The sequence below is a fragment of the Pistacia vera genome, unplaced genomic scaffold, assembly GCF_008641045.1.
Source record: "Pistacia vera cultivar Batoury unplaced genomic scaffold, PisVer_v2 Contig85, whole genome shotgun sequence".
Taxonomy (NCBI): Eukaryota; Viridiplantae; Streptophyta; class Magnoliopsida; order Sapindales; family Anacardiaceae; genus Pistacia; species Pistacia vera.
The window spans coordinates 443670-454954 of record NW_022196723.1 but is presented as its reverse complement, the minus strand read 5'-3'; the positions used below and the strand labels follow the sequence as shown (position 1 = coordinate 454954).

At 33.0% G+C, this 11285-nt stretch overlaps 1 protein-coding gene and 1 long non-coding RNA gene across 4 annotated transcripts; both read right to left on the bottom strand.

Annotated features, from left to right (window-relative positions):
• Positions 1 to 1619: 1619 nt before the first annotated feature.
• On the bottom strand, positions 1620 to 7130 carry LOC116118632. 3 transcript variants are annotated; one of them, XR_004126181.1, is made up of 6 exons: positions 5503 to 5566; positions 5239 to 5347; positions 4707 to 4901; positions 3877 to 3924; positions 3345 to 3536; positions 1620 to 2228 (listed from the first exon to the last, which is right to left on the bottom strand). It is a non-coding gene; the product is annotated as an uncharacterized LOC116118632 (long non-coding RNA). The 3 variants fall into 3 exon arrangements; XR_004126180.1 differs by lacking the exon at positions 5503 to 5566 and adding an exon at positions 7021 to 7130 and having other exon boundaries at positions 1621 to 2228; XR_004126182.1 differs by lacking the exons at positions 3877 to 3924; positions 5503 to 5566 and adding an exon at positions 7021 to 7130 and having other exon boundaries at positions 1621 to 2228.
• Positions 7131 to 9025: 1895 nt separating this feature from the next.
• On the bottom strand, positions 9026 to 11027 carry LOC116118621. The gene is made up of 3 exons (XM_031404613.1): positions 11002 to 11027; positions 9782 to 10537; positions 9026 to 9349 (listed from the first exon to the last, which is right to left on the bottom strand). The coding sequence occupies exons 2-3, from the start codon at positions 10490 to 10492 to the stop codon at positions 9026 to 9028; spliced, it is 1035 nt and encodes a 344-aa protein (XP_031260473.1). The 5' UTR covers positions 10493 to 10537; positions 11002 to 11027.
• Positions 11028 to 11285: the final 258 nt, after the last annotated feature.

The following is an 11285-nucleotide window of genomic DNA, read 5'->3' as shown; positions in this document are numbered from 1 at the left end:
ATATTTATAAGATCTAAAGACACGTGACGGTTACACTATCCAATGGTTATGATACATTATTTTAATTATTTTCCTTTTTTACCTTAAAAGACATAGTGTTTTTAGTAAATTAATTATTGTAAACAATTTTTTCTCACGTATACTAAAAACTCCCTTCTAATGGGGATGCCATTGTAACACAAGTGAGGCAATTTTTTTTTTTTTTTTTTTTTGGGGGGGGGGGGGGGGGGGGGGGGGGGTGGTTGTCAAGTCTATACTCCAGCAAAAGTCAAAATCCAACAAGCTAGTATTATCTTATGCTGTTTTGCTATTGTTGATTAGCTGTTTTTCTTCATCTGTTTCTTCACTCGCTAACAATTAAACGGTCTTAAAATCGACAATAACAATGAATTAATAAAACTTGGGAAAAGGAGGAGGCTAGGAATAACTAAGAGACCGTTGTGTTTCAATGAGAGCACTTTTTTTTTTTTTTTTTTTTTTCTTTTTGGATAGTTGTATAAAGTTTTTTGTTGTCTAAGTAAAAACTCTATATTTTATATGAATGGATCATAATCATTAGATGATGTAATTGTCACATGTCTTTAAATCTTTCAAAGAGTAGATGATATAAATGGTTTGGCCAAATGGCCTACGTTGATGACGCCAGTTTCACTATAAGAAGAAAAACAACGGAGATTCATTATATGAAGAAGAATAATGAGAAAGAAAGTTCCACACAACCAAATATACAAGTTTCATCCAATTTCAAGCCAATTTCAATCCTAATTTTGCCGATCATTGAGAAAATAGTCAACTCGAACCTTGGCTAATATTCACTTTGATAGCAACAATCATCGTTTTAATGGGTTCTACATAACATAACAATCTAATTACTTGGTGGTTAAAACAGAGACATAAGGACTACCAGCTAACTCTGTTAACTCTTAACAGAGCTAACCATACCCTGAAACTATGCAGATTCTGAATTCTGAAGGAGGCCTGGAGCTGAGTTCTTATAATCCTCAACACTGTACTAAACAATTGAATTACTTTGTGTGTTAGAACTGCCATCACAATGCACCAAAAGTAGTTCGTAAATATATACATCCTTCGAGGTACATAATTCACAGCATTAGTAAATGTAAGGGGTTCCTTCCACCATTCAATCTCAAATGATCAAACGCCAGAAACACACGTGTTGTAAGACTTCCAGAATCAGAACATCGTCGTCACAATGAATAAAACATATAAAAGCAGAAATAGGAGATGAAAGATGGCCCTTTCATCGTCTCACTTAAACTGAAGGAACATGAGCTGCAAGGTCTCACAATCTATGAGGAGGCTTCACTCTGAAAATTGCATCGGAGAAATAGGAATTATATGTAAACATAAAGAACAACACATTATTGAAAGTAAAAGCAGAAACTATAGAGAATGTCACTTTGAAACTATAAATTTACCCAAAAAAATCGTTCAGGGAAGGTCCGGAAATGCTGAAATTGAGACAATCAGATGGGCGGCTTTGATACTAGAGGAAGGAGAATTTGTCATTTAAGCAGCTCCAGTAATAGATTTTCACATGATTAGATTTTAAATATGGAACTCTGCTTTTCGAAACTATATCAGAAATAGGTAATGAATGTGACGATTGAGACAAGCATGAGCACAAACAATCAAATAATAAGCCTCAGTAAGTTGCAGAGTTTCAGCAGAGCAAACACTCTGCAATCCAGTCCAGCTCACCTAACTCTTCCAAACTATAAAAAACAAAAGGAAGGGAAGATGAAAGCTGACCCCGTGAATTAGGAGCTGAATTACAAATAAGTGTCACTGGCAGAAGGTGTTGACTAGTGGCGAGGCACAAGATAGAATTAGCAAGATCAATGCATCCATTGTGAGTTAAAGGTAACATAAATTTACAATAAAAGCTGGGACTTCAAAAAGACAAATTCAGTGATATGCATAATTACAGATCAGTATGATTGACCCAGAAAAGAATTATGTCAATTCATCAATTGAGTTAATTTTACTAACATAAAATCTTTAATATTACCTTCCAGGCTTAATGATGCCACTGATCTCATTATTGATGCTTATCTTTGCTTGATTGACTTTGAATCTCAAGGCTTCAGGTGCACTTGTGAAAAAAGGTTCAAGTCAACTAAAATTTTTCTTTAACCATCATGCATGAGTCGTTTTTTCTGCATCAACTTCATTCCCGAATCATCTTCATTTATTGGATCATCACCCTACAAAAAAATGAGAATAACATGAGTAAACTTAAGATGCATAATTTTAAAATAAAATAATAAAAAAAATATTTACATGATAAATCTAAATTTGAAATAATAGTTGTAATTGCTAGAAAACAATGCCACAGAACAATTAAAAACTACTAAAAACAACAATTAACTGCTTAGAAAAGCAAAATGAGCAAAAAATCATAAGAGGCAGTAAAAGTGGTTTTCAATTAAGCAATAAGGACAGTTTTTGTGAGACTATATAATTAAAGATCTCCTAAACCACAAAATCTCCACTACTAATTAGTACTAGATTCCAAAACTATCCAAAAGAGTAGCTTGTCGAAAAATCTTTTTGATGCCCAAACCTTGTAGTAAGATACCATTGACATGTAAAAACTAGAATACTTCCAGTGAAACAATAGGAAACAATGACAATGAGGTATAGAAAAAGCACTGCAATACACATTTTTGTTTCCTTGCATAAATGAGAACACGGAAAGAAAAATACAGGAATTAGCAAGAGGGTATAATTTAACTTCTAGAATCACAACTCTAAAGGAAAATGAGTTAACAACAAAAATACAGGATGTGAAGAGTGTATGTTCATATGGGGTACAATATTTGGTGGGTAAACATTATTTCAGATACATTTTTAAATCATAGTTTAAGAAATAAATGAATCATATTTTGATGGTTTATTGAAAGCATAACATTAGGTCAATTTTCAAAAAAGAAGCCAGAAAATAAAATATGAAAATATATGTCCTTTTATCAATGTTATGTTTTTGTTGATGCAATTGATCCATTTTGTCTCAATATTTTTTTTCTCAAATTGTTGATAGCTATAATCTTTTTTTCAAGAAAATATTAATAGTACAAATGAAAGAGAAATGCACTTTCAGCATAAAAACAAGGCTTCCCAACACAATATCAGGATTTTTTCTTAATGAATGGAAGTGAATTTAGTTTCTTCATATTTAATTGTGTTTGACAAAAGAAAAAAAAATAATTTCTATTATATTACAAATGGAAAGATGCATCAACGACATGAAAAAAAAATGAACCCCATTATTGATCAAGTCGACATACAAAGTCCAATGAAAGAGTTATCTCATAGCTTACTTCAGAATAATGAAAAGCTTCCGTGGTTCCTCAATCCCATGCCATGTGGAGCATTTTCCAGGACACTCAGCTCATAAAGAAAAACTTAGTAAAGTGCAGAGTTCCAACTCAGCTTTCAGTCCAATTAACTTCTCAGGACACTTGTCTATAGAAAAGTCCCTTCTCAGCAACTGAATCAAAACTTCCCGCCACCTGTTGAAGAAAGCAGAAGCTAAACTTAGCACACAATGTCCATGGAGAAATAAAATTAACTTATTTACTTATTTGTCATCTTGTATTAAGCTAAAAATAAATAAACATATGGGTAGGAACCTATTTAATCCTTCCTAGAAAAGTAATGGGGTCAGCCTTCAACACTTCAGAAGTTCAACATGAAATATTATATCTGAAATAACAAACGCGACATTCTCTCTGTAATATAAAGAAGACGAACCTTTAGAGATTTTTCAAGATTATATATCTGTGATATTCAATACAGTAACTTTCCAAATGTATTTAAAATGATGATCTAAGTATAGACAAATTCTGAAACCTTAAAAGATTTGTCAAGATTTCCTGAGAGCAAAGCAGAAAAGTCATCCTGCAATAATGCAAGCACACTTTAGTACACATTTCATTTCATAACCCCAAGAACTTTCTAAATTTTCCTCTGTAAGACCTTCTACCAGAAAAGAAATTCTTCAAAAATGCTAATGAAACATTTTCAAAGTTACCTAAGTTTATACGAATCATTGAGTATGTAAGAAATTAAATTCTTACAAATAAGTGTCAATTGCAGAAGGTTAAATTAGAAAAATCAGTGCATCTATTATAAGTTAAACTTAACATTAATTTACATTAGAAGTGGGAATTCCACACAGACAATTCACCTAACTGATGGAGCCTCCTGTAAAATTGACTAAAACCAACAGCAATACACACAAAAGTAACAAGCAAGAGAACACACACTTGGATATGAACTGTATTAGTATTAATATAAGGGTTGAAATAACAAATGAAGAAGTATAGCACCCAAACAGATAGATTCCCAGCAGTTCGAGGAGCTGAGGAGCCTCCCTTAATGACCTATGAAGAATTTACTTGATAATCACCTCACACTCTCTCTCTCTTTACTATATACTAATTACCCTTTACTAACTGACACTAAATCCATCCTCTAAATATCAGCCATGTGTATATTCTTTTAAAAAACTCACTCACACTCTCCACACTCACTGCCCTTAACGCCTATTCTTGCCTTTCAACCTGTAGACCTTGCTCATGGGTGGTCTATCAATAACTACAGATCAGTATGGTTGACCCAAAAAAGGATTATCTCAATTCATCAAGTTAATTTGACTAACATAAAATCTTTAGTACTACCTTCCAGCGTTAGCAATGCCACCAATGTCATTAATGATGTTTATCTTTGCCTGATTTGACTTTGAACCTAAAAGCTTCGAGAGGACCTGTGAAACAAGGTTCAAGTCAACTAAAATATTTCTTTAATCATCATTCATGAGTCATTGTCTTCATCAACTGCACTTCTGAATCATCTTCATTAATTGGATCATCATCCTGTATAAAAATGAGAATAATATAAGTAAACTAAGATGCAAAATTTTAATACAAAATAATAATAATAATAAAGTATATATGATAGATAAAAATATGAAATAAAAGTTATTCTTTACAAATGCTTCTATAGGATATAGTGACAATGAGGTAAGGAAAAGCACTACAATACTCATTTTTGTTTACTTGAATAATTGACAGTGAGGTAAAGAAAAATACAGGAATTAGCAAGATAGTTTAATTTGACCTCTAGAGTCACAACTTTAAAGGAAAATAAGTTAAAAACAGAATTGTATATTATACGTCTGAGAAAATATCTCAAGAATGAAATTAATTAGACCTTCTGGAATGGATATGGCCCTGTAGTTGTGACCAAGTCCAGCTGGTTTACAGATTCCATCTAGAATGTGGTCTGCGATATTTTCCAGTGTTTGCTTCTCGAAAGCAACCTGTAGAAAGATATATCCCAGTCAAAGAAAAGATTTGTACAAAAATCTTATTTCTTAAGTCAGTGATATAGGAGCAGAGATAACGAATAGATAGAATAGTAGGAATAGAGAAATTATCAAAATAAAAATCTTTGAATATCCACAGAAAATTATACCGATGTGTACATGTTCCTTGCTTCAAATAGTAACCAAGAAACAAGTTTTCAACTTGATTTCCTCAGTGATTAAGCATAATGAAGTCAACATTTAAGTATAAAAAGATTCCCTAATCACATTTTAAAAAAGAAATGAGATGTTTCTAAAGACAAAGATGAAAAAAGATAAACTAAATCTGTTATATAATGAAGCAGATTTATTATCATATCAATAACTCAATTGTTTAATAGGAGACGGAAGAAAATTTAAATTGATGTTATTGGAGAATGAAAGTCTAAGAGCATGCACAATTAAGTAATTGAAAATTATCCATGCTATTCCTCAGGGACTTTGAGAACTAACTTTTGTGGATGCTCTATCATTGGAAATTTAGCACGCCAGATTTCAAGAAGTTCCCTGAGGCTAAATGAGCTAAGAATCTCTGTGGCATTTTTGGACCATATTGGGCAATGTCATTAACCAGTTCTATTTTCTTTCCCAAGGTAAGTCGGCTGCATTTCTCTGGATAAAGAACAAATCCCAAAAACAAACAAATCAATAAATCAGTAGCTGACACCTATGAACACATATGGTAAAGTTGAGCGTCCACTAAAAAAGGTTTCTTCAAAAGAATTCATGTAGGACCAAGATGCAGAAGTTCAAAAATATTTTGAACTATAAACTTCATTTAGTGACTGATGGCATGCAAGAAACATTAACAAGTGGCACCCAGAACCGCAGAGACTGATACTAAGATAAATAAGAGATAAGTTATTAATTTATTTACGTATTTCTTTATATTAAAATTTGAATCACGCACTTGCAGCATATTCAAGCATGTCATTGGTTCCTTTAATTTGACATTCTCACAATCATGTGTACCCTGAAAACTTTATCATTTTTCATAATTCCACCAGTCATATTTTTGTTAGCTGTACTTTGGTCATTTTTAAAAGATTTTTACACATAGCTCCCCATTGCCACTGTCGAGATGTATGACCAAAATGAAGAAACCAGCAGCACAAAATTACTTGTTGGCAATAATTCGAAATTTATAAGCATGCCATTGCTCCCTTTGAACATCTTCACCTCCACTACACATAGTAGTCAATTCACAAACTTACAGTTTCTTAACAACCAAAAACTCTGCTATACTAGTCATGGTCAGCCTCTGACAGTAACAAATTCATACAGTAGTCAATTCCAATAGTTAATTAAGATCCTTAATCTTCAATGATAAAGGATGCATATTCTCAACAATACCCAAGAAAAACACTTACAAGCTAAATTTTACATACCCTAAAAGGTTTCACTAAAACTACACATCAAAGCCCCAAACCATGCAGAACAAAAACCAAGAAAAAAACTTTTAAACATTTGTACAAAACATATGAATATATAAGATCAATCTCTAATATGTACTGCCATTTCTAGCTTTCTGCACTACGAAGCGGCGGTGACCAAAATGAAAAACAATCAAAAAACAAAAAGCTTTAAAAGGAAAAAGACTACAAGAGTAAGACAGGCTTTGAACATACATTGATTCCCTGCCTGAACACCTATCCTCTGCTTGGCTCATAACTCACTAAAAATCCAACATAAACAACACTATTAACAGTGTATATTAACAGTTTTGCATATCAATAAACTATCAAATTATACCTGCACAAATTGAAATACAATTTAAACTGTTAGATAATACACTTTTAAGGACTTAATTAATCTCATCAAATGTAATTTATCCAACAAGCATTAATTAATGCCTATCGACCACATTTGAATACCTTGAAAACTATAAATTTCACTCAAAAAAAAACAATTGGTTCAATTTGATTTGTTCAGGAGCAATTCGATGTATTTTCACTTCATGATCAATGAAACACAAAAATCACATTTTCAAACAACATTTAAGCAAACCACGTTTTAAACTTACAGATCATATAGATCCTCACCCAAAATTCCTGAGATCACATTATATCCACCTGTCGCCTAAAGCCCAGTCAAACGCGATGCCCATTTTCAACTTTGATCTTCCTGAAGCCTATGGACACCGTTTGGCACCAATTTCGCCGATTCTTGCGAACAGATTCGGGAACAACTTGGCAATCTCATCTGTGAAATTAAAAAATTAACAAATATAAACACACATGTTCTATTAGTTTTAATGATAAGTATTTGAGACGACGAAAATGACGTGGACTGCCGCCGGTTTGAGCAGGCGGGACCGTCAGACGATTTTGAAAGGGAGAGGACACACGTGTTCGATATAGCTCATTTGAAATTCACTGTAAACTAAAGCCAGGCAGCCGGATACTAGAGCGGACTGGACAGGAGTCATATCGCCGTTAGCCACCAAGGAAGGAGACGCCTAACTCTGTGTATCTCCTACTACTATCACCATCGCTGCATTTTCTTCATATAAATTTACACGGTTTGATAATATCACTAAAGTCCCTGTAAGCTAATATTATTTCAATTTTATCCTAACAGAAGATTTTAAATAGTCCCTCAAAGTTTAATCAATATCATATATACCTTGTAATCTCTTAAAATTTATACCCCGATGATCTATTTAATTAATTGAATTTCCGAAAGCACATAGACACACTTCCAAGGGAAAACTTACCAAATGACTTTGCTGTGTGTTGATGACATTAATAGTTTGCTATCCACTCACTCTTCTTCTCCTTTATATTTTTTACAAAACTCTGAACAATCTGTAATAATAAGAACAACATATTAATTTTGGGACTCTAATGGATGATAATTTATCAATAAACAAAAGATGGGAATTTCCTCAACAACCACCTCAATACTTCAAAAACACAAATAATCAAGTGTAACTTAAAGAACAAAAATAGTGTTTGGTATATACTATTAATGTTACTTGCTCTTATGCCCTTTGTCCTGCTTCAAATATAAATTGTAATATTGCTTCTCTATATATACTTGATTATCTAAATTGATTCACTTAGAGGATTTTAATCAAAGACAAAATCAATTATAAGACAATGGGGATTGACTAGATTAATTCAATGAAGAGAGCAAAAAGTCTTATAGAAAAAGTACATTGTTATAAGTAATTACTACTTCCCATTTTGTATTGTTGTGTAATTGTATACAGGTCACTATTTGAACAATTTTTACTGTCACTTTTGTAACCTTGGCATGCTTAAGTCTCCTTCGAGAAAGTCTTCATCTTGGAGCATTCATATATTCTTAGTCTTTCCAAGTTTGGAATTTTAAGGTGTAACTCCCAGATAGAAGCATGTGAGACTTTCTAATTTATACATAAACAAGTCCTCCAATTTCTCAAAACATGGTACCTTTCTCTGTTTCTCCCTCATTTGCTAATACTTCTATCATCATCATTTCACACTTTCTACTTCCAACTCTACTAGTCGCCAGACTCCTTGCTGTTGAGGATGACAATAGTTTCTAAATCCATTACAATACTTCCACCTCAAAGTACTTAATTTTCGAAAGACGTGAAGATGCAAAAGATTAGTCAAATTGTGACAATGCACCTTTGATGTAAAGATCTTAAAGAATTGAGTTTAATCGAGAGTCTTGTTTCCAAATATACTTTAAATTAAAAAGTCCCAACAATTCTAGAACTTTTAATTTTGTGAGTGTCTTAACGTGTTCCTCATCCTCATTACATGAGAATCTCTTCGTACGAACTCCCTTGAAGTTTGAGTTCTTCAAGACGGCTAAATTTTGAAGGATTTGAATTGGAATGTTTGTTGATTCATCCTTTATCAATTGAAGAGTCTTTACTTTGCCAGAATTCTTTGGAAGTTCTCCTTGCCAAATCCGTATGATATCCCGTTCACTCAATCTCAATGCCGTCAAATTAGAGTCAACCTAAAGATCAATCATGTGAATCAAATCGAATAAGAAAATTGATGAAAGCATGCTTGTTACAAATATAAAACAACTGTTTTAGAAATTTCCAAGAAAAACATAGGAGAGTGCATACGAATCTTGTTAAACAAATTTTATGCTCAGCCTATACACAAACTCTATGGTATCAGGGTCAACATTATTGTTTAAAGATAATTAATTTTAATTAACACTAAAACATAACATTAACTTAAAAAAAAAAAGGACGGGGGGGGGGGGGGGGGGGGGGGGGGGGGGGTGTGGGGGGGGGGGGGTTGGGGGGGGGGGGGGGGGGGGGGGGGGGGGGGGGGGGGGTGGGGGGGGGGGGGGGGGGGTGGGGTGGGGGGGGGGGGGGGGGGCCGGAGAGGGGGAAAGATAAATAAATGTTTAAACTAATTAATTGAATACATATACCTTTGTTTTGTCTGCTTGTTGTATGGTTGTATTAAGCTCACTCCCCCCATTCTCTAAATCTTTCTCCTTCCTCTCATAATCAATTTTATGTAACTTTGGTGTGCTTAAAATTCCTCTGGAGAAAGTCTTCATATTGGGGCAATACTTTATAATTAACTCTTCCAAAGATGGGAAATTGACTGAGTAATTCCCAGAGCAAAAGAAGGTTAGACTCTCTAACTGTTCAAGTGACAACTTCTTCAAATTGTTAAAAACAATTTCAGTTGTTGTTGTTGTTGCATCTCCTTCTCCCTCATTTTCAACTATTTCTATCAGCATTTCACAATAAGAGATGCTCATGTCTCTTAGCTGCACCAAACTTCTAGCCATTGAAGGGGTCATTAACTTCATCAATCCCTCACAAGAAGTTACACTCAAAACTTTAAGATTCTGCAAAGAAGCTGAGAATGGCACTAGACTCATCAATCTATCACAGTAATGTACATCTAGAACTTCAAGATTTGGAAGATCAGATAGGCTCTTGATTTGCTTATGGGTGGGCCTCCCAGTATGTTTCTCTTCCTTTCCACACGAGAATATTTCTCTATATTTACACCCAAATAGTTTGAGCTCTTTCAGATTTTCGAATTTATGAAGAATTCCAAGTGCAATACTTGCTGACTTATCATAATTGATATAAAGAACTTTAGATTGACTCTGCCATCTAATCATTCTGATCGCATTATGTAATTCCAGTCTCTCCAAATCCGAGTTGATCTACAAATCCATCAAAACAAAATCCAGTTAGTTTTTTATATTCTTATAAGAATATTTTCATTGTTGGCTTAAAAGTCATAGGCCGAAGACACACTATGGAGGCTATTTTATTTTATTTAAAAAAAATAAATCTAATTTACTATTTTTGATAGTTCAACTACAATCTATTTAAAACTTGTAAATTACCTTTTTGTTATTATTTTTAATTTCCAGTCAATATTAAAATTACATTCAACAACTATTTTTTTTGTTTTTAACTACTAATTAAACATACTTTTTAGATTTTTTTTTTGTTTACGTTATTTTGCAAAATATATATATATTAAGATTACATTCATTTTTATTTCTCGTTCTCAAATAAAATTTTTTTATTAAATTTTTTTTGATGTAATTAAAACTTGGGAAGGCATAATTTAAGTTAATTTTATTTTTCAATAAACAATGAAATAATTAAATATTCATACCTTATCGTTCAAGAAGAGATATTTTTGTTCTGCGGGGGGGGGGGGGGGGTGGGGGGGATGATAATTTATCAATTAAACAAGAAGATGAGGAATTTCCTCAACAACCACCTCAATACTTCAAAAACACAAATAATCAAGTGTAACTTTAAAGAACAAAAATAGTGTTTGGTATATACTAATTAATGTTACTTGCTCTTATGCCCTTTGTCCTGCTTTCAAATATAAATTGTAATATTGCTTCTCTATATATACTTGATAGTCTATAATTGATTCACTTAGAGGAT